The 24,419-nt window shown below is 35.6% G+C and overlaps 1 protein-coding gene across 7 annotated transcripts in view; it reads right to left on the bottom strand.

Moving 5' to 3' along the window:
* Positions 1-24,419, bottom strand: part of dlg1 (MAGUK family member discs large 1) — an 889,881-nt gene that overhangs the window by 512,528 nt on the left and 352,934 nt on the right. For 6 of the 7 annotated variants that reach the window (XM_074177004.1, XM_074177008.1, XM_074177009.1 and 3 more), the window contains exon 3: positions 9,432-9,516. In XM_074177004.1, the coding sequence (XP_074033105.1) occupies positions 9,432-9,516 (85 nt within the window). The remainder of the gene's footprint in view (positions 1-9,431; positions 9,517-24,419) is intronic. The other variant, XM_074177005.1, reaches the window with a different exon arrangement.

Below are 24,419 nucleotides of genomic sequence, written 5' to 3'. Positions count from 1 at the left end.
GAAATCAAAATTTTACGAACGAAGTGAAATTTATAAATTGAAATTCCACACACAAAATCTTCTATAATATATCTTTAAATTTTGTACATATAGGAGCGTTCGTCTATGGTGGAAGAACGAAATTGGATCCCCACTTCGTTTCGAGATCACCAAGAACCTTGTGAATTCATGAATGAAAGTAGTGGGAGTGGACTTACTGGTTAATTTTTACTGTGGTGATACGTTTTTAGCGATATTCCACCCAAGTTAGGTTAAAGGTTGAAACGTACCGATAACTGTGTTGAATTAGGATGAATAAAAATTAGAAATTAAAAACTTGAAAACAGAATAAGTAAAAATGTTATGTTATGTTAAACGGTTTCATTCGGAAGGTCCTAGATAGCAGTCATCACATCACTCTCCTCAGCAATCTACGGTATTGATCAGAATTCGTTTGAATTTCTTGAGGTTCATTTGCGGTAGATTCGTATACCTTTCGTTGAACTTTCTACATGTCCTGCTGATAATTTTATCACACCGTCCAAAAATACTGAACAAATTCTCAAGAACTTTGAATAGTTCTGTTCCATCGTTTTGAAGGTATTTGAAACTTCTGTGACGCAGTGAAGAAAATGTCAATATCGATGGGAGAATGTCACAACGTTACTGTCAAATACAAATCATGACCTACTCACAAAATACCGATGGAAATACCAATCTGAAGGGACATTTTCATAAATAAATGCTAATCAGTTTGAAACTTGACTAGTTAGGTATTCACACGATATAGATAGACATACAGTAAATTTAAACCAGCTTTCTGAAATCATAATAGTACACAGGGTGTTCTATTTGAAATAATCAACTTTCAGTCACTTTTTCAAGCAAACGCGAAAACTGCATTTTTAGAGGTCATGATTTCCGAAGAAAAAAATTGAAATTTATTCATATTTTGAAAACAATAACAAATAAGTGTGTAGAAATATCAGAAAAAGTTGTCGGGTAATTGTTGTAGATTCCAAAAATGAGAATACATACAGGGTGTTCTGTTTGAAAAAGTTGTTACCACTTTCTGATGGAAGTGGCAACACCGCATCGTCAGAAATATTTTAGTTGAGTAGAAAATGTCCGAATATGCTCTTTGTTGAGTTTACAAACTGATCCGGTGTCTGGTTCACCAGAAACGTCTAACACACCGTGAATCAGTCGGTATAATGCTTTTTCGACAGTATCAATGTTGATAATGTGATTTTGAACTTGCCTAATAATCTTCGCTGATTCTCAGTTGTAGTATTTGGATATTAGTTAAGCAGTTTAAGCAGTTTATTGTTGAGTTCAAAATAATACAACAGCATATATGTAGTGTCAGTACACATCAGTCTTCTAGGGTATGCAATCTTGCAATATAAGGCCTCAACGAAACGAACGGGTCGATATTTCCACAAATAGCCAGACTGTATTTGGGGCAGTGATGAACCCAGAAGTGACATCGAGACTGATCTAAGAATGGCGTGAAGAAATGACGAAACTGGCGGATAGGAATAGATTGACTCAACACTGGTAGCCAGGACACTCAGGTATCGCAAGCAACGTATCAGACACGGATTAACAACCACATACTTATTATATAGGTCCTGAATCAACTGTGGGGGTACAGAAATGTTCAGTACGAAACCAGATTAGTCACACGGTGAAACCTTTATAAAAGATCATCCAAAAAGAAAGATGAAGAACTGCTTCAACAAAGTAGAGATTGGCTCAGAACAGTTACAAGGCTACTCACTATCCCTATAGAGGACATCTGCATAAAATTGGACCCTACAACAGAGACCGCAACTGCAGGCTATGCAACAAAGGGAGAGGCAGCTCGTCATATTTCGTGCGAATATGAGGCATTGGATCATTATGGTCCATAACAAAGATGTGTGTGCCGTTTTCTTCCATATTTGAAAAAACATTTGATACGTAACTAGTAAAGTTTCTAACCTGAAATCAATGATATTAATTTATATAAATAAAATATTAAATTCATATCATCCCAATGAAATTTAGAACTTTTCATACCATTATCAAAGTATATGTGTTCAACACATAAAATAACATATAATTGTCAAAAAATTGGAAATATAATGTTAAAAGAGAACACTTGAGCTTTCCAAATAATTTCAAGGCTTTGTTATCTACTAGTCAGCAATGACTACCCTTCCACCTATTTGCCATGATACAGATGAGAACAATATACTCGAATATACACATTCATATATGTAGACATGAACATATTCACATGCACACATGTTAAGGTATGTCAAATAACTTATGGGAAACTCGCTAGTGTCAGTAACTTTGTAACTTTGAAAGAGAAAACTGAATCTTGAATTCGAATATTGAAACAGTCGTCAAGGATCAAAAGACAATGTAGCGATTGAATGTTCGGAAGTTGATACCAGACTGCAATGAATAATCGGAAGAGGAGAGGTTACCACTGATACCGCATCACAGTTGATCCAGTCACCTATTTGGATTCTTCAAGAACTAAAAAATGATGTTTCGCTAAGACCGATCAAGTTCCAGAGATTTAGTTACTTCCAGATTTCTGCTTTCAATAATTCAACCGTTACAGAGATAAACCTAGTCGTTTGCGAGACAATAGAATAATTTTGTCAGGTTACTGTAGGCAATGGTAGTCACATAAGGATACCAATTGATCATTTGACGTAGAAAGCCTATACACCTACGTTCCTACCGAAGAAACACTTGGAATCTTACAAAATGAGCAAATGAAACGAAGATACTAATGAGAGGCATCATAAAAGACGAGATACTGCCAATAAGATGATCACTCTCACCGGTGTTACATATACACGGAGTGCTTTAAATTGCCAACCTATTGGAGGGATACACAAAGAGTCCCGAGTTTGATTGGGGCCCATTGACGACACTTCTAAAGAATGAAATAGGTAATGAAGATACAAAATTGAACACTTTTTTGCTTAACTCCAATAGCTTGAAATCTTCCGAAACATTTACGATGGAGAAGAAAGTCCATGATAACTTTCCATTTCTTGACGGTAATTATGAAGAGGACAAGTGAGAAACATGTATATACCAAAATCCAACACATACGGGATAGAGAGAAATTGTGAAGACCCTAATTGATCATGCATTCAGGTTCTATGATATGAGTGAAAGTCTTAACAAGAAATATAGGCCATCTGGAAAAATTTTCAGCAGTACGGTTATTTCAAAGAGCTTATAGAACAGACTTTGTTCGGAAGACGATAAGAGAAGCTTTTCCTCCCTCAAGTCAAAAGATTGTCGGAGAGGACGAGAGAGAATTGGCTCTGAATACATCAGAAACTTTTCCAAATCCGGTAAAAACATCCGTAGCAGTCTCACAAAAACAAGTCATCAAATGCGGACAGCGACTTCAATATTTGCATTTACCGAATACCATGCGAGTGCGGCAGGTCCTGTATTAGTGAAACCAAGAGGCCTTCAAAATTTTGAATTGGTGAGCAGCAAAAATACCCAGCGAGAAGAAACCTTCGAATCAGTAATAGCGGAGCATGTTTGGACTCATCAACATAACATCCAATGGTTCGAAGCTGAAATCATCATCGGGGAGAAACACATGCATCCAGCCAGGCTGATACAGCTCCCAAATCAAGGGAGAATTGATTTTCACTGGATAGTTTACTGACTTAATTTTACTTGATTTGTGCTTGTGCTTTGTATAATAAATTTGGATCATATGACCTTCTACCTACATACAATTACTGATAATTTTATTTTACCTGGGTTTTGGTGAAAACTAATAAACATTTTTCACACATCATTAAAATTTTACTAAATCATCAATTGGATATGTAATAAACTAATTACAATTTGCGCTTCATTTGAAGCATATGACCAGTTACCTACCTAATGAATTATCATTTTACATTGTTTAGGTGACAACAAGTATTCAAAAAAATCGTAACATCGTAAGAGATTTTTTTAATGAACTCATCAAATGGATATTCAATACACTAAATATCAATTTCCACGTCAGGTAATAGATTCAGAAGGGGTAAAAAATTCAATTTTATTTGGTCAGTCAGCAATTTTTCAGAAATGTCAAATCTATTAATTTATGAGCATTCAAAAAGATTGAGTTCCAAACCTTTCTCTTCGAAATATAAAAGTTCCTGGTCATGGTTGAACTCATACCCCTCTGTCAGAAGTTGGTTTGCAAATGTGAAATTGGTCTTCATATTCAAGGAACTACTTCTATGTTCTTGAATTTTTGGGAAAAAATTTCTTCCCGTTTGGCCAATATAAAGTTTTGGTCAAGAACTATAAGTCAACTTATATACATATTATATACTCTTGATCTATCCGACACTGAAGTTTTGTCTTAATTGTTTTTAATAAATTTGCCTGAATTATTATTTGTACGATAAGCCAAGTCCAAGTCCGTCCTTTGATTCACCAAAGTATTGTAACGAATCTGAAGCCGCCCCTGACCGATATGCCGGCCTGTGAACAAACACATGACATCACCACGAGAGATTACAGTCGGCAACCGCCGGTAAAACTCTAGTCGAGTATCGAACCGACTACAGATTTCTATAAAGAACCGTTACACTATATAAGTTTGGCTTCCCGACCCAAGTGGGTGACCCCAGAATGAGAATCGAGCGATTAAACGAAGAATTCAAATAGTGGAAATAAATTAAGCGTTAGTTGCTAAGTGTTGTAAATAAATTAGTTTGTGATCAGCGAAATATTATGGGAAATACATTTGTTTAAGACAGTTAATTCTTTAATTTGTTACAGTATGTAAATGTCCTATGGCGCTTATTATTGTTTCTGGAAGTGGCATAAATCTGGTGAATGACTTGTTCTCGCAGTTTTTGAAAATAATTGAGTCGATAAAATCTACCCTATAACTGTTGTTGACAACGATTTGTTTGATAAAATTCAGTTCATTCTGAAAATCACTTTCTGACAGGGAAAGATTCACTAGTCCGTGAAGCATTCTATTGAACGCTGCTACTTTATGTTGTTGTTGAATTATACCATTTTTGAATCATTTCCAAATATGTAGTGTATTCCACTTTCAGTTTCTCACCTCAAATAATTTCCTGATTCCCCTTGAATATTATAGAAATCAGTTGCAGTTGCAATCAAACAAAAGAAAACTCAAGAAGTCTCAAGGATAAGAGGTTGATAATATTAGGTCTGAACATCGATTTATAGGTAGGGAATAACGGGATTTTCAGTCAGACACGTTCAAAAAACAAACCTACTCGCCAAGCTTTCGTCTCTGAATGGAGACTCCGTCAGGACGCTAAAAATGAAATTCGATAGAAGAGAACTGAAGAAAACGGACCAATACTTACAAGTAATCTGTTAGTTTTGCAATTGAAAATTACTCATTGATGAAGCTTTGAACATGACATTACTAATATCATATATCTGAAAATTATGACACTATTAACATCAATGCTCCAATTTTGTAATATCTTTTCAATAGCAAATGATTTTCAATTGTGAAACTTGGATTAATTATATGTTTAAATATATGTTTTTCCGTTAACCACCCCTATGAACGACAACAGAAATCGAAATTTGTGCGAGCTAAGGACTAACTACGTCTAACGTGTGATCTCTAACAAGGGTTGGACTATAGCAATTGAAAATCGAACGTTCAGCCTGCGGCTTGAACCACCGACTAACACGGCGGTCGATTGAGTGAGTGATCAAAGCATCCACGTCGAACCGACCGGCTACTGAACCACCACTTGTAAGTATTGTCCATTTTTTTTTAGTTATTTTCTATTGTATTTCATTTTAACGTCCTGACGAAGTCTCTGTTCAGAGACGAAAGCTTGGCGATTTGTAAAATAGAGTAAGTTTTTTTTGAACGTGACAAGATCGTAACATAGTTATGCTAATGTTCAATTCGCAGTTTGTGCGTATTCTCCCTATACATTTCGAACATTTGTGGAAATATTCAGATACATTTAAGTTACTTCGAGCCAGACCGACACTGAACTCTCCTAAAACATTTATCAATGAAACCCGCAAAGAGGCGGCAGCCATCTGGTAGCGACGTCTGAAACTGCATAGTCAAGCAGCTATCGGTAAACCAGTTACTCGGAATATTCAGTAGGCCAGTGCCACAGGAAACTTCCATGCTTTACACAAAGGATGTTTCCTTAGTTCTAATGAGATTTTACAGATGCCGCCAGAAACAACCGCGAATAATTATAACAAATTGTTGAAAATTATTTTTGTTCATTATGATGAGAATGATTTTGACCTTTCTACGGAAGCGCAGAATGGCCATGAATTTTGAATATTGGTTTTTGGAAATTCCGATTTTAAAAGTCGAAATTTCGACTTTAAACGCGAAATTTTGAAGAAATGTAGAAGAGGCATGATATTTTTATCATTCGTTTCTTGTATATTACATCATGAAAGTATATATTTTATCTTTAAACCGCAAATCTCGATTTCAGTCTCGGAATTTCTACTTACAATTCCAAATTTCTAGCTTCAATTTCCTAAAAACAAGTAATTAAAATAGGGTTTTCCGGGTTTTCCTGCAGCTGAAAAAGCAAATGCGCCACTGAAATCAATCAAGTCGCCCTGGAGCGCCAATTAATTTTTGTTGTCTCATAATTTCATTATTTGTATTAGTCTCTTTGTGTCAGCACAAAGTTCCGTCTTTGAATATCATTCCATCTGAAGAACATTTATTCATCATATTATGTATTTAATATTAGTGGAATTTTTTCCAAATACCAAACCGTTATTTTAACACCTCCACAAGTGTTTCGATCACCAAGTGAACATCTTCATGAGGAAGATCAAACTGAATTTGATCTTCCGGTTTGGTGTTGAAAAAAAAACTCCAGTTACATTTATTACTACAGCAAACATTTAAAACAGTGCATCACAAGTATATTATATATTGTTGAAAAATAAAATAACTAGAACATATTTCATTGAAGGCAACCAAGTGGAGCAAAATACTCAGGAATCGGGAGTGACTTCAATATCGATGAATTAAGTAATATATAAAAAATCCTAACAATATTGAGAACTACTGATCAATTTCTTTGCTGAGTAGCTTCTCTGCTGCTGGATAAACGAGAAGTATTTGCGAGATATAATGCAATATCCAACATGGCTTCAGAATTGGATTCTCAACAGAAATATACTGAATACAATCAGTATATTGATGACAAAATGGATCTTGGGAAGGATGTGGTGTCGGTTTCATTTTACTTGACAAAGGCATTGGCCACAGTTGAAAAGAGTTTTCTTTCTGAAAAACTGTATAAGCTAGGTATTCGCAAAATCATAGTGTTACGATATTTTCTTAATTACGGGTACTCAACATTTTACTATTTAATATCGTCCTATATGTGGCTCCAAATACAAGTAAGTCGAACGAATACTTTTTGCGCGCGGAAAAAAAAAGACACCAGAGAATTAGGGACGGGGTCCGCGGAGATTTTGTGAGAGGTTGAATAGATATCGGCTGTATGAATGAAAAAAAAATTATCGTATTATACGGATGTCATTCAAAGTGCCTTATGCAATATTGGTGTTATTTATGGTTATATCTGGTGTATGGTATATGACCAATATTGTGAAACATTAAATTTGGATCAGTATCTGCTGTACGGTTGTTGGAAAAACGTCTTTGATGTGCTAGGAGACTCGACACTCAGAGGTAAACATTTTTCATAACCGTGTTATCCTTACAATTCAATTCATTTTCGATCACAGCTTAATCTTTGATATCATTGCTTTTTAGACGTTTTCTTTTGGGAGCTATATCGGTGCTTACTGTCAAGTAGCAAAGGTGGAAAATTTTCTCTGGACCTTCATATGAGATACAAGGTGGCTTATTCATAGGAATAGCGAACTGAGCTGTTAGTTGAAAGGAAAAGTTTATCCACTGAATGTATTCAAGATCAAGGATCACGGATGAGTACCTCGTAGAGGAGATTTCTTGTTTTTAATCTTCGATTCGTTTACATATTTTGATTATAATAGTCATAATTAATAATGATAGTAGTAATGGTGATAGTTATGATACTGTTGTTGAGATGTCAATAAGGCCTATATCTCTTTCCTAGTGTAGTGATAGGTTTATTATCTATACTTCTTGTACTCTTGCAAAAGCCCCCAATTATATAAAGTAGGAGCCAGTGTCAATGTTGTAAGTGGTCTATATCGTTTTCATATAGTAATATATACATTTGATAACTCGTAACAATTCATTTTTGTTGGGTTGGGGACTGCCGAGTAATTAATTTTAGTGTTTTTTTTTTAACAGCAAGGGCTTCAAAAACCACTTGGCGCCCAAATTATTTCATCAAAATTGTAATAAGTGTGTTAAAATCTTTAGTAACCCACGGCCCTATCAGAGCAGGCACATTACCTGCCATACTTAACCCCCCCTTCAAATACGGTCCAAAACCTGGAAATTAACAAACATACAGGTTGGACGTGATAATAGTGAAGGTTGACGATGTCCGAATTCAATATGTACCTTGAAACTCCTCAAGGAAATGTCCTTGGATCTTGAATACTTCTATTATTCAATAATGATCTATGCAGACGATACTTGCACAATAATTTCAGGTCAATAACACCTTGGATCAGTTCGAAAGTTGATGTTACAAAAATTGATTAATTGTAAATGTTGTAAATGTATTGAATATCATGCTATCAAAAATTAACCGCGAATTGTATACTTTTGATGAATAACTATACGATTGATCGGTCTGAATTGGCAAAGTGAGCTCACTTGGGAACTACAAATTGGCAGTGTCTGAAAAAAAAGGAATTAGTGCTTCTTTCTCTTGACTGTACTACATTGTATTATGTTAGATAGTGAAACTATCAATGTTTACTAACTATCAATGTTTACTAACCACAAGCTTACTCTCTGCAGGATTGTAGTTTGGGGACGAGGATAACTAGCTGATCCGAATATTTTGATGTTGATGTTGAAATTGGTTGATACTTTTTTGCATCACAGAACATTCATGATGAAAAAGAAATCGTTACCGTACTGCAACTGCGAAGCATATCAAACGATTAAATACATCACGGAGAAATGTTCCACAAGATCCTACAACGGTAGACCTGGAAACTCTCTGCTGGTAACTGCCGGGTCGATAGATTATATTAACCGACTTGATATTTGTTTGTGAAATCCTAAAGTTTGTTTCATTAGCTTATATGTGTAAATTAGCTTTTAAGGTTACTATGTCTGAATTGTCATATGATAAATAAATAAAATAAATCTGAAAAAAAATAATGAAGACGATCTACACATGATCAGTTCATATTGTCAGAATATAATTTCTAATAACCTTTAAATAATACAGGTTTTATGAAAATTCAACCGATATTACAATAAAATAGTTATTATTAGCACTTACCTGGATGTAAGTTATATTATCCCTGCTGGATGATCGACCATGAAGTCCTGAAAGGACGGTAGTTATTGCACAGTTATTCTGAAACAAAAAAAAAACACGAATGATGAGAATGTTCCGAAAATATACGGAAAACTTTCCAATTGGATATTTGTGTCTCTCGCCGATATACTAAATGTTTTATTAGGATTTTAGTTCTGAAAATATAGGTAGATAACAACTGTGTATTCCAAAATGAAAACAAAAAGACTCTTTTTTTGACGCATGGTGGTTGGAGAATCAACGGCATGGACTGATATACTCATTAGCCTTGAGTTCTGGGTGGCGTATGTAGATAGCTCCCTGAGACAAAACGGGAGCATCATTCACAACATCACCAAAAAGCCATGGAACGTAGATGAATCAACCCGTCTTCATTATGCGTGTTCTTGGGACAAACATATCTGCTTGGAATTGATATGATCCCAATCCTGGGAAACGGACACTTAATCAGTGTCCGAGTTCAGCGCACGGATACTCTGGAAAACCCCAAAGCTATTTGACACTTCATGGAATCATCGAAAACTGCTGGAAAGTAGAGTACCTCAAGTCACGAAACAGAATGCGCTGTATTTTTTTGTGGTATGATCCTTTATTGATATTTCTTATATGCCAATTCGCAGAGTATATCCAAACAAGTGTGTTGAAATGATTGTTATTATTGTTGGAGATCTTGATGCAACTATTGCCTCTCTCCTCTCGAGTCTCAAGGTCTTGTCGACTTGCTGTACCATGTCAGAAACGTTGTCCGTAAAAATGCGGGAGTCCCTTTGCGTCTTTCCAGTTCCTTTGCGTCTACTTGCGTATACGATTTTTGAGTCCAATGATCACTCACCTTACGGTGTGAGACGCGCAGGGAGAGCGAAATCTGGACCTTGCGTCTTGGAAGACAGAAGGATGGGTACACCAAATAAAAATTGGTACAGAGTAGGTGTAGCAACACTCACCTCGTATCCATTGATGTTGAAATAAAGGCTTGTTACCACCTATAACCGCCAAACTACAACGTGTCTGCTGTACTCCAAATAGCACTGCGTGGATAGGATTTGAATAGTTGTAGCGACTAGGCGACTAGGCGGGGAGCAAGAAGTGTTGCAGAAAACTTACACGAGAAATCATGCCGGCTTGCTACACTGCGGATAAATGCAGAAGACTAGCACTCTTGGCTCATTGCACCTGCTAAGGACACATGACTCTCTGACCCAATGCTTTCTTACTCCATGGTGTGAGGTTAGGTTAGGTTAGGTCCAAAGTGAGTGGGTCTATTCGACCCTCCCTCACAAGGGTTTATTGTGGCTCACACCTATTCACACTCGGTCAAATAAACCCAGCTTCTTAATGAAGCCGATTAGTTTGTATGGTGAGTGGTCTTCCAGGTCAGATGGTAAGGATAAGGCTCTACCGAAGTCTAAAAACCTGATTCGGTCCCCAGCGGGCCCGAATGTGGGGAGTAGTCAGTGGTTTATGATGCTGGTGCGCCAACTCGAATATATCGGGGCTTTGGTGACAATACTCGCCCAGAGGCTATCAGTTCGAAAATGCCTCCAATAATTAATCAGAACAACCATGTTAAGGTTCGCGTTCTGTAGATACAAAAGGCTGAGACTTCATAAATTGGATATTCCGACAGCAAATGGGTTAGGAACCTCTGTACCCATCAATGGACTACGGTAGGTAGGTAGGTAGGTCCTGCAAACTCCTATGGAGGTACATCAAATTTCGTCTAGAATAGAATCGAAAATGTGGGCATATTTGTGACATCCACTTCTTCAATAGTCCGATGACCAGTATACGTCTTTTCCGATATTCAGACAGTGTCGGATAGTTCTGTCAACGAACTGTACGCCTTCTTCAAATTGCCTGCATCATCCTCTTCTTGAATAAACCGTTGCGCGTTTGTTCATACCAAATTGCATACCGATAACATGCGTGTAATCTTTCACTACCCTTGGGGACTGATTGAGATACTTTTCTCCAGAGACATAATAAAGTTCAAGACTATCAATATATAATGAATAGGTAACGAGTATTCATCAAAATAACGGTTAATGGTAATAGGAAGATGCAGAACGGAAGTAGGCTAAGGAAATCTTTCTGAAATAAACCCTATCTGAAAGTAACCAGTTTTGTTTGGACTACAGCTTTACTTGGTCTATCAGATTAGTATCAGTTATCCAGAGTATCTCATTATTTGGCCGAGTATCTAAAGGCATTTGAGCATATGCACGATGTGGTTGAAAAAATAAAAAAAAGCTTTACGGTAATTGTTCCATATCATAGAGATATTACGCTTATATTACAGTGAGTCCTGAGTTATACGATGAACTTATGGGGTGTTGTTCTACATCTATCGATGAGCTGGTTTTTCTTACAGCCAGTCACACCTTTTTTTTGACCTTTTAACCTGTTCATATGCCCGTTGAAATACTGGTTCGACTATGGATGCTCGAATTCAAGCATATTATTGGTCGGTTATTCTTGCGAATATATGAATCTTGAATTCAGGGATGAGAACGCTTCGTCCTTTGTCAAAAAAAGCTGTGATCTACTGCTCTCCATTCAGGCAAGATTCAAGAATCCTGACCAGGTGACGGTGGGCACTTGTTAGATTCTTCCCCAAATAAGTATTTCCCAACCAGGCCTGGATCATCGAAATACCTAGACTCCAAGAAGGCCCTTCGAATTAATTCAGTGGTAATCGGATTGCACAGTTCATTTTCTATTATTCATTATATTCATTATGGAGTTCATTATGTTAGGGCTTTAAGAGTATCGACCCGCGCTTGGGCTGAAGTGTCTTGGTTGATTTATTGAGGATGCTCGTAAATATCTCTTCGAAAGGATTTTATAAGTCTATGAGTTATGTATAGCACATAGGATTTCTTTGAAGAAAAGAAAAGAATTCTCACGAAATTTGCTATTATTGCCATATTCCTTACTCCCATCACCAGTTACTTTTTCAATACTAGCTTTGTTTTGACCCACGATTGTTTTATGTGAGTATGAATGCTCAATGCATAAGAAAAATAACTGTTAAGATGTACTGTAGACAAGACAAGATTTAATTCTAACTGTACTCTTACAAGGTTTGAAGTGTAATGAATGAATTAAACAAAATAACAATATTCTACATCGGTAGGTATTTTAAAGAAGGGGTTTCAGATTGGTCTTTGGAGAGATGAAGAAAAGTTTGGATTAACATAGGTAGAAGAGATCATAAGAGCGGGCAATTCCCATGATGAGGGATACAAGGAATAATTAAGGAATTAAAAATGTACGCATAAGTGGATCAGAAAGACCCGTAAATTTGAAGTCCAACTGAAAAACCCCGATTATGAATAATGTAAAATTAAATAACTTAAACAAGATTAGTTAACAATACATAAAATTAAAATAATGCCATAAAATAATCTGTTTAGTTGTACAAATTTAAGATCTGGTAACTCTAGGCTAAATAGTAAAAAATTAAGATTCACTTGAAAAACATGATAATTTCGATAGCAAGATTTTGAAACCGAACAAGCTTTATTATTCTATTAGGGTAATGCTGCTTCGAAATGTGATGAAAGCGACTCAGTTTGGCAGTCATTCACCTCATAGCAGGCGTGAAATGCCTATCAGCTACCCTCTAGTCTAATTTATCACACATTAGAGACGCGTGTTGTCTCGCCGACTCGATCTAAGCTTTCATTTGTATATTCGCCATTCAAGTTTTTGAACTGTGAACAGGTTGTATTCAAAATTTCCTGCTGAGAAAGTGCTTAAATGGTATTGTACACAGCGTTGTTAATTTGCCTCTTCATTTCATGAACCTTTGCATCCACTCGAGCCAGTTGTTGAGGCATCAGGGTCCTTAACTTGTGAAACATCCTTTAAATCCCCGGTGGAATGTTATGACGCTCTTAATCAATTAAACTACCCGGAGGTTGAATAGCTACTTCTACAACTTATTAGCAGACTAAGGACGAAGATGTTATATTTAAAAAATATGTGTTTAAATATGTTTAAAATATGTTTTTTCCGTTAACCAGCTATCGCAGCCCTACGAACGATAACCCTCAGAAGTAGAAACTTGTGCGAGCTAAGAACTAACGAGGTCTTACCTTTTAACGTGTGATTCTTAACACGGGGAGATAGTATAAATAATCCCTTAGATTTTGGGCGGAAAAGGCTGTATGCCCAGTTTAATTTCAGATAATAGATCATGCAATTTCACAATACACCCCCTTCGCGTGGGCTCACTACTTTTTTAACTATGTACCAGACCATCTTTCATTTCGCCACCACCTTGCCTGTAACCCCACCGAATGGGTCGATTGGGGTATCCCTAACTCGTGTTTTATTTTAATTTTTTTTATTATAATTATTATCTGTCAGCCACTGGATATATAGACTACCTACCAGATATTCTGATAAGAACTGACTTCGCTCTAACTGTCTCTTTATAGTGGTTTGGTAAATTCGAAATTGTAGAAAATACGACAGGAAAATCGAATATTCATTGAACCGAAGAATTCCAAATCATATGCACCAGATATTGTAAAAGCAGTCTTCACCAGAAGTATAAAATTAGCATATGAAAAAGTGCAATAGAGCGCCGTCTCCAACGTATGCATTCATACTCGTATGTACGTGTCTAGGCGAAACGTAATACAATTTCCCCCGGATTTAAATTCGATTTGATACAGCAACACCGTAGAGAAGCTACAATACCATTGTTACTACTAGAAAAGTGTGTCGTATTCCACAGAAAATGAGACGAGATTTCAAATCTAGAATCGTATTATGGCGCCAGAAGATCTGGAATGAAAGTCAGAGGGTATAGTTAATATGGAAATCAGTTGGTAGAGCACCATTGTCGCACAACGAATCTATATTCGTCAAATTTGTTTTTTAGGAGCTTGGCAATATCATGCAGACATGAATTCAAACTCTTCATTTCAATGTTACTTGTATGGAACAACTAGTTGTTGCCCGCGGCTTCTCCCACGTAGAATTTGGTTTGACACATAAGTTTCGTGATAGACCATTTTAAACGAATAGTTTAATATTTTTTATTAACTCGACACTTCAGGATTTCAAATTCAAAATTAAGGAAATTCAATACAATCTTTGAACCTCTATTTTCCCCCTTGGGGATGGACACTGCTGATTTTCTTTCTGGATGCTTATTTACGCTATACAAAGAACCTACCTGTATATTTCAAAACTCTAGGTTCAGTATCTTTGGATGTACGTTAATATAAGTGCGGGCAACAGCAGTAATTTATATATTTACTTAAAAAATACGGTAACTAAAAAAATATGCCAACTGCACTAAGTAATGAATAGCTACGAGAATCGAATTATGTTACATATAAAGAAATTCCCAAAACTAACACAATCGTCAACAACGACTGCCCTTACGCGACTGTTCGCTTTCGGGTCGCGTTCTCGGCGATGGCGCTTCATTGCTTAGACCGCCCCTCCACTCCCGCGTCTCACAATAGACGCGACGCGTAATGGCATACTGCGTTGCGTCAAGTTAATCTTGTGATCACTTTTGAACGATTCGTCTAAATTACTAAGTGTTAAAGAAAAAGTTTATCTATATTAAATACTTAAAACGACAATTGTATCAATTTTGATCAAAAATTGACAGATATGCAAAAGTGTTCATAGTAAAAAAGTATCCAATTTAATTGTATTAATGGCTCCGTATTTTGCATATAGTGGCTACCACATAAGAGGTAGACATATGCTATTGCGGACTTTTATTCAGAACTATTTAAGATAAACAATCTTACGGTACAATATTTTCGTGTAACTCCAACGTTATAGGCAACTCACGCCAAGATAACTCTCAGAGAGCAAGTATTTTTTCGACTCACTTAATACTTATCGTATTACACAAACCTCCGTGAATTGTAGCTAATATGTTATTCTGATGTATAAGCTGTATTGAATATGTAAAATTTCATCTAAATTCGTTCAGGCGTTAAGGAATGAAAGAGCCACAATCATACATACATACATACATCCTCACAAACTTTTACATTTATATTAGTATGAATAGATTATGTCAGTGAAAAAAATCTTTTGGGAATAAGATTTCAACAAGTCATATGGTCGTTCAGTACAAAATATTGATCCTATCCAAATCTTTAGACAGCAAAATGTGAAGCCTAAAAGGCCGATATGGAAACTTAATTGAACTGGATGGGTTTTAAATTAAGGCATAGTATAGTCCTGAAGGAGCAAAATGTCGGATTCGATAATTTTTTTGTGCAACAAGCATTGTTCTATAGTCCGACAAAGATCAAACAAGACTGATTCTTGATATGATAAAAAGTCGGACATGAATGGAACTAGGAAATGTAAAATAATCAGGTGAGATAGATACAGTACATTGACGAGGATATTGAACATAAATGTGTGTATACTTTCGAAGGAATCTGAAAAAATACCAGTATGGTGTTTTCAGAGATATACAGAAATGACACTCCAAAACTAAATGATGAAACCTGCTTACTGTATCTATATTTTATTAAAACAACGATAAGAATAAAATAAAAACAACACGCTCCGGGTGACTTCATTGATTCCAATGGCGCATTTGCTTTTTCAGCTGCAGGAAAACCCGGAAAAACCTGCAGCACCACATCATCTGAAGATCTTGATCTAACAATGTCCTTTCTGTTATAAAACAAAATGTAGGGTGTCTCCAGAGGCTCCAATAAATTCAGTGCATCGCCAGAATTCTTCGTGACACGACTATCGTCAAACTTAAACCAGTCCGTTTCGTCTTTGACCAAGGCGTAATAATGACCAAATTCAACGCCAGAACCACAGTGAACAATGACTGCATGAATATTATAATAGTGGTCTGATAGGTTGAAATGTTCATCTATTTCGAACCTTCCAAAGAGTTTCTTGCTTCCGTTAGAGGTTGAGTCTTGTTTAAAGATCATCATCAGTGTTATTATTAGATTGACTGGTGCCTCAGATATACTTGTTTCCTTATAACAGAAAATCTAGAGAAGAAAATTGGATTGGATAATTTAGGAAACATTTGCTACATGAATAGCATTTTACAAGTGTTGTTCATGACGAAGAATTTCAAGAACGAAGTTTTAATGATGAATGAGAACGGGAATGTTTCCTACTCATTCATCAAACTCAAACACCTCTTCATGCAGCTGCAGTTTCGTAAGAAAGTATCATCTTTCCCTCCAAACGATTTTCTGGTGTCTTTGAAGTCCACTAGATACTCGTTAGGACAACAAGAGGATTGTTTCGAATTCTTGGGGTTCTTGTTGAATACTTTTCGTGAGCAAAATAATAGCAAAATCAATACTCCTGACCGCTCTGGACTGAATGATTCCGTACAGTCCATCTCGTCCTGTGTTTGTAAATATTTTGCTGGAAAAATCCTCACTTGTTTACTTTGCGGTAAATGTTCAAGAAGTAACGAAAACTTATGTGAATTTCTGGAACTTCATCTAGCTTTTTCTAATATGACTAATAATCAGTCCGTGCAAAGCTTATTGTTAAATCATCTGAAAATGTAACTTTTAATAGGTGATGATCGACTGTATTGCCAATCATGCGCCGAACTGACTGTTATAAGGAAACAAGTATAGCTGAGGCACCAGTCAATCTAATAATAACACTGATGATCTTCAAACAAGACTCAACCTCTAACGGAAGCAAGAAACTCTTTGGAAGGTTCGAAATAGATGAACATTTCAACCTAGCAGACCACTGTTATAATATTCATGCAGTCATTGTTCACTGTGGTTCTGGCGTTGAATTTGGTCATTATTGCGCCTTGGTCAAAGACGAAACGGACTGGTATAAGTTTGATGATAGTTTGAAACCTGCTTGTAGAAACTCGACATAGATCAAAGTAAATTATGTTACACTATCTGCAAACAAAAGCACAGGCACGTATCGGTACGCATTGTCACAATTTATACATAGCTATAATTTGGCATTTTGAATGACATGGTAAATAAAAAAAATCTGTTTTCTGTCTGTTTAAAAATCTGTTTTTCCGTTAATCAGCTGCCGCCCCCATACGAACGACAACTCTCAGAAGTTAAGAAACTTGTGCGAGCTAAGGACTAACGAGGTCTTACCTTTTAACGTGTGATTCCTAACACGGTTGCAGAATCATTCCAGCTTCAACCAGATAAATTCTCTCGAGAAAAATATCTGGTCGAAGCGGAAATCGAACACAAGACCTTCCGATCGTGAGTCGGACGCACTACCACCGCGGCCAATTCCACAAAATAGCACATAATGATTAAATTACGAGGTATCCATGACGCTAGATTGGATCTTTATTAGCATCATGGGCTTTTCCTATTATTAGAAAACACAAAAACAAATTCCATGTCAAATCAGCTAAAAGTCTTTTCTGTTTGAACATGTTTGTTGTCCAACAATCTGAAGTAGGTAATCCAATAGACTTTTTTAAAGACTCAGTTTCGATTTGAAAAACGTCATCTATTTTTCACGATCGTATGTTCTGTATATTCAATCACGTATTCAAAGCATTTTCATCGAATACAAATAATTTCATAAAAATAATCTTTATTTTATAAGCACATGTCACCATAATATTAATTTCTTTTCCGTTCACCATCTGTTTCCACCTTATGAACGACAATCCTCAGAAGTCAAACATTGTATAAGCTGAGTATTGAATAGGACTTACATTTCAAAGTACGCGGGTCAGACGATATGCTGCGAAAATTGAAAATTCCACAGTTGAAATTGAATCGATATCTTCGTCCGATAAGTTCTATAAACTACCGCTTCAGTATATTTTTTTTATTCATTCGTTCCAAACAAGGTATTCTCTTCCAAACTAATTTTGTAATACTTGTTTTAACGAATTGAGGGAAATTCCCTTGGCAGTACTTCTATAGGAAAAAAGGTTTTGCATGAGAATGAATGTCGCCAGAAGGCTTTCGGGGAAAGAAGTTTCATTTACCAGTTTTATTGCCAAAATGAGTTCCTGAAAAAATCGATTTTTGTAATTTTGGTTTTTGAAAGTCGATTCTCATGCCAAACTTGAACAATGATAAAATTTGCCAATTTAGCTTGATTTCTTCTGCTTATTGATTATTCATTTCAGTATGATCATTTTTTAAAATGTTCTGGGAGATCATTTTCATAAATATTTGTGGCATTAGACGAATGAAAAAAATTATTTCGGACTCTAAATTACCCGAGAGCCGACCCTGAGGAATCTTATTACGTGGATACCCTTGTGAGACTAGCGAGGATTCATTACCTACCCCATGTTGAGCAAGCAAAAACAAAAGGGAAACAATTTCATTCCAGCAGGCAAGAAGTTGAGACCTGTTGATGAAAATGAATAAAAACAAAGGTTCATTACAGACGTGGCCTCCATCTCATAAATGGAAACAGTCTACGATACAAGCAATATAAAATAATAGAATATCTTGAGAACAGCACGTAGAGGATATTAAATAAATTTCAGGTTATGTTAAACAAATGATATAATTTTGAGTTAAGTCTTTCCAAAAAAGGTTTGTGTTTCAAATAATAACAAAAGAAATATATTTCAATTTAAGAGTCACCGGTAGACAGCTGTTTCAGCTTGTTGAGCATCGTCAGTACCAGGCAGGCGGTCCACGATTGAAGACAAAATGCGAATAATCACGAAAAGTACTTGATGAAAATAACTGCGTAAACGCAAACGAGACGTAAGTGGAACTACCTATTGGTGTGACACCAAAGTCAATTTGCCAAGTTTTTATGTCAGCTTGACTGTATTAACCTTTCTCGATTATATATATATATATATATATATATATATATATATATATATATATATATATATATATATATATATATATATATTTTAATGATGCAACTAATTTTCCTTTATTTTCAGTATTTTAATATTGAATGTAAGTCACAAAAAGGATTTCAAACTTTATAACATCTATTTAATCATCTGCGAGGGCTTTCGACAGCTGGTCGTACTGTCATCAACTAGGCTCTACTTAAACTGAACGTGTTATCCTGTTGTATGTCCTTTTATACGGTCCGAACGCCTCAATGTAGGTACTTTAAGTACTTTAGGTAAATTTGCCGGTATTTGGATTACATCAGGTACCATTCTTTGTGTTGGATCTTCTCTAGATTGACTGTTTCCAGGAGTGTGTATTGATTTGTTTGATATATTGAATGTTAGGTCTTGTTGTGTTTTGATTTGTACTTGTTCCTCAATGAGTGATTTGTGACTGTTAAATTTATGGATGTTTAAGTTTTCCCAAATGTCCATGCGGTTTCCCTTATTGACTTGTTTTATGAGTTTTATGTTCTCTGGTGGGGGAAATTATGTTTGTTTTGTATGGCGTGTGTTGCGAGGTTTGATTTATATACTATTGGGTTTATGTATGCCTTTTTGTGTTCCTCGTACCCTTGGATCAGTTTTTTCTTGGTTTGGCCGATATGGAATTTGTTGCAGCCCGAGCATTGTATACTGTATATCCCGTTTTGGTTTCTGTCTTCTTCTTTTTCATAGTTGTTTATTTTTTGTGTTATTTTCGTGTTTGGCTTGTATGTGATGTTGGTGTTCAGTGGCTTGAAGACGTTTGTTAGTTTTCTGGTTTGGTGTCCTACGTACGTAAATGCTGTCCATCGTTGTGTTGTTTTGTATGTTGGGGTGGCTTGATCCTTGTACTGTATTTTTTGTTTGAATCTGTTTTCTAATTTATCTATTGTCTTTTGGGTGTATCCGTTCTCATTCGCTGTTTAGTATATGATTTTCCGTTCTTTATTTCGGGCTTCATTGCTGAGTGGTATCCTCAACATTCTATATATGAATGCGTTATGGACAGCCATTTTGTGTGATGGTGAATGATTTGAAATTGCGGGTATGGTGGAGCTTGTTTGTGTGTATGTGTGTATGGCAATATACAGGAAACCTACACAAACAAGCTCCACCATACCCGCAAGTTCAAACCATCCACCATCACACAAAATGGCTGCCCATAACGCATTCATATATAGAATGTTAAGGATACCACTCAGCAATGAAGCCCGAAACAAAGAACGGAAAATCATATACCAAATAGCGAACGAGAACGGATACACCCAAAAGACAATAGATACATTAGAAAACAGAATCAAACAAAAAATACAGTACAAGGATCAAGCCACCCCAACAGACAATACAACACAACAATGGACAGCATTTACGTTCGTAGGACACCAAACCAGAAAACTAACAAACGTCTTCAAGCCACTGAACATCAACATCACATACAAGCCAAACACGAAAATAACACAAAAAATAAACAACTATGAAAAAGAAGAAAACAGAAACCAAAACGGGATATACAGTATACAATGCTCGGACTGCAACAAATAAAAAATGATCCAAAGGTACGAGGAACACAAAAAGGCATACATAAACCCAATAGTATATAAATTAAATCTCGCAACAAACACCATACAAAACAAACATAATTTCCCCCCACCAGAGAACATAAAACTCATAAAACAAGTCAATAAGGGAAACGGCATGGACATTTGGGAAAACTTAAACATCCATAAATTTAACAGTCACAACAGTCACAAATCACTTATCGAGGAACAAGCACAAATCAAAACACAACAAGGCCTAAGATTCAATATATTAAACAAATCAATACACACTCCTAGAAACAGTAAACCTAGAGAAGATCCAACACAAAGAATAGTACCCGATGTAATCCTCCTTTTTGTGACTTACATTTGATATATATATATATATATATATATATATATATATATATATATATATATATATATATATACACCACAGTTGAATGTGGTGATCTGTATTCTAATGTAGGTTCTAATGGACATTTTCACTAATACAACTATTGTACTGGTTTGAAAATGTCCATATAGGACGAAACTGCAGTAAGGATAATTACAAATGAAAGTGGTAAAAAACATAGAAAGTTTCATTTCTCATTTTTCATAAAAAAACATTTTCTTGGGAGAGGAACACAATATCTCTATCAATTTACGCTAAACTTCGCTAAATTAACACACTGACACATTTTTTTCAATGAAAAATGATCGAAGATAAACCATTAAAAACATTCCATCACATCAGATGCAAAAGTCTTTCTGGTCCTATGATTTCTCTAAACATTTTATTTCAATAAAAATGAATTTCAAATCCTCTCCTTTGGAAATAAGACAATATTCCAAGGAAACTTTGTGAGGTTTTCACTATTTTTGTCAGAAAGTATCAGCTGTTAAGATCACAGATTCATTAGTGGCCTCATTGCCATCAGCGGGAAATCAATTCAAAAGTGAAAAAAAGAGTGTCAAACCCCGATTAGACCAGACCAGAGCGATTAAATTTACAGTTCGAATGCCGTTAAAGTTGATAGAGTTTTTACACGTTTATCCTATTGTAAACCCACTCGTAACGGACGTTAATGGTACAGATAGTATTTGCATTAAATTTTGGTTTAACGACAAGTGGACGCCCTATTCGGATTTCAGTCGTTTTATTTTCAAGCTCTGGGTGCGGTCGTCTCGATATTCCAATGTGGAGTGTTGCTTTACAAATGATTCGGTTGGTTCACAAAAGTCGTGGTTCATAATCATAATATCAATACAAACCAGTGATTTTTTATAGAAGCATTCATACAAAGCCTCAATATTTGGACTGAATATTTGATTCACAAAAGTATTTCAAATAAATTGGGGTAAACATACATGCACTTGCATAAATAACCTTAGTGTCATCACAATTCATAGTTTTTTTTTCAAATCACATAATCATATTGTATTATTTGCAACACTACACCGTCACATAAACAGATATATTAACGGCATCTAATAATATTTCGGAAAAGTTTAGTCTGAATGGAATCAAGCGAACCATATTGGTCAATGGTGTTCTTCCAGTTTTTATTTGGTATTATTTTTTTGAATTATATTAACATTTTCACTCTTCTATTAAATTGCTCGAATAATTATTGATATTATATATTATTTCAGAATTGGAATTGGTTACCCTTTTCTCACAATGGAAGTCCTAACCTCAACACTCATACTAGGCAAGTTGCTAAAATTCGTTTGTTTGAGAATGGGAACTGCACCAATACTAGTACTGAAGTACTTTTGAATCTACCATTATTCCATTTTGTAATAATGGGGGAGATAAAAGTGGCCAAGTGACTGAAAAACTCACCAATCAACAAAGGACGAGTACCGACTACAGCTCAAGAATGTGGCACCAAATATTTGTCCAAAACGTAGCAATTGAAGTTTAAAGAGTGTATGAGAAGTAGGCATCATATTTTCCATCCCCCACTGAATAGATCGGTTCCACCCAATGGCTATAGTTAAGGAAACCAGATAGTTGCAAGATTTTGTATTGGTAGCTATTGGCGCACTTTTTATGATTCCCGTTCGGGTTTGGGGTATCGGTTTGGGTTGTCCATACATATGTATCTCGATTGAAGATTATTGAAATGGAGTAGTAGTTTCGAAAGGTTTCGCTCCAGAATGAATTTATGTCCATGAAAATCTAGAAAAAGTTCTCGGTGGAATTTTATTCAAACTCCATTGTTGATGGCCTGTATAATGACTATAACCTCTAGTATTCACACTAGAAATAAAAACTTTTAACTTGATAATACTGTCTTGCTTCTTGGATCAATCAGATCTTCAGATTCCGTGGAGAAATGTTTTCTTTATCTTTCCTGAATCCCATGTGAAACTTCATTTCATTTATCTGTTCTATGCCAAACTACATCTGATTTTGCTGTCTGTGACGGAATCTAAGAATTTGCGAGCGACTCAAAATGGTTTGATTATTGTCATTTCCACAACTAGGTAAACAATGACCTCTAGTCATTTTTCGAGCTGCCGCAAATTTTGGAGATATGAAATGCAAATTTTACGAATATTGTGACCAACATTTCAGTGGCGTCATCTAATTTCTATGTTCATCAATAATCTTTTTCGAGAAATGAATATTAATTGAAGAGCCATATGATATCCTTATAATATCCAAATGACAAATTATTTTGTTCAAATAATGTTGGGAGGAATTAGTTGTATAGATAGAGGTGGTTGATAACTACTATTCTAAAATATTACAATTTTGTTTTGTTAATTTTCGTCAGTATGGAATTTGTAATTCCAAATGTTTTATCCCATAATATCTACAACACTGATGAAATGAAGATAGAATGTGTGATATAGAGGGCCAGTAACATTTTTATGCAAAGAGACTTTTTTCAACTCTTAAGATCTCGGCGATAGCTATGAATGTAAGCCAGGATAACATTTAATAGTCATACACTGGAGCATGTGGGTTTAATTTTAGAAAACAGTAATGAGGATCATATCAGTCTCCGAACACAGCCACAAATTCAATTCGAAGCGTCGCAGCGTAGAATCCAAATTTTCTGTTGTAGGTTTGAATGAGGTTAAGGTATTTTATCATGAGCTTTATCATTTGTAGAAGTTGAGAAACTATCTGGTATAGTTTCCCAATATGATTCCATAGTTATTATTCTTTTAATACTGATGATGATAAAGTAACTAGTTTATAGTTGAGATATTTTTCTTATCTGTTATTCATAATATCCACAATCGTTTTCTCACAATTAGCAATACAATATTATTTCCATTATTATGTAGTTATTTCGTACAAACTGAGTTTTTGCAATGTTTCTATGACAAATCGACTCTCATTCTCATAAATGATATTTAAGTGTGCTTTAGTACTGAAACTCAAGTTTGCAAACATTTAGTAATGTAAGCATTTCCTTCGTATTATTTTCGATATAGTGGTGGCTTCATGTTTCGTTTTTTGCTGTAGTAATTCCTGCATATGATTTTGGATATAAAACTACCGGAATAGATTTTTAATTATTGGAACGGCCACACTTACAGACCGATTTGGGCTAT

Source organism: Leptinotarsa decemlineata, unplaced genomic scaffold (genome assembly GCF_025532065.1).
Source record: "Leptinotarsa decemlineata unplaced genomic scaffold, Ldec_3_MD MMD2_tig00002159_RagTag_RagTag, whole genome shotgun sequence".
Taxonomy (NCBI): Eukaryota; Metazoa; Arthropoda; class Insecta; order Coleoptera; family Chrysomelidae; genus Leptinotarsa; species Leptinotarsa decemlineata.
Note: the sequence above shows the minus strand (reverse complement) of the source record. Positions and strands in the feature narration are given on the sequence as shown.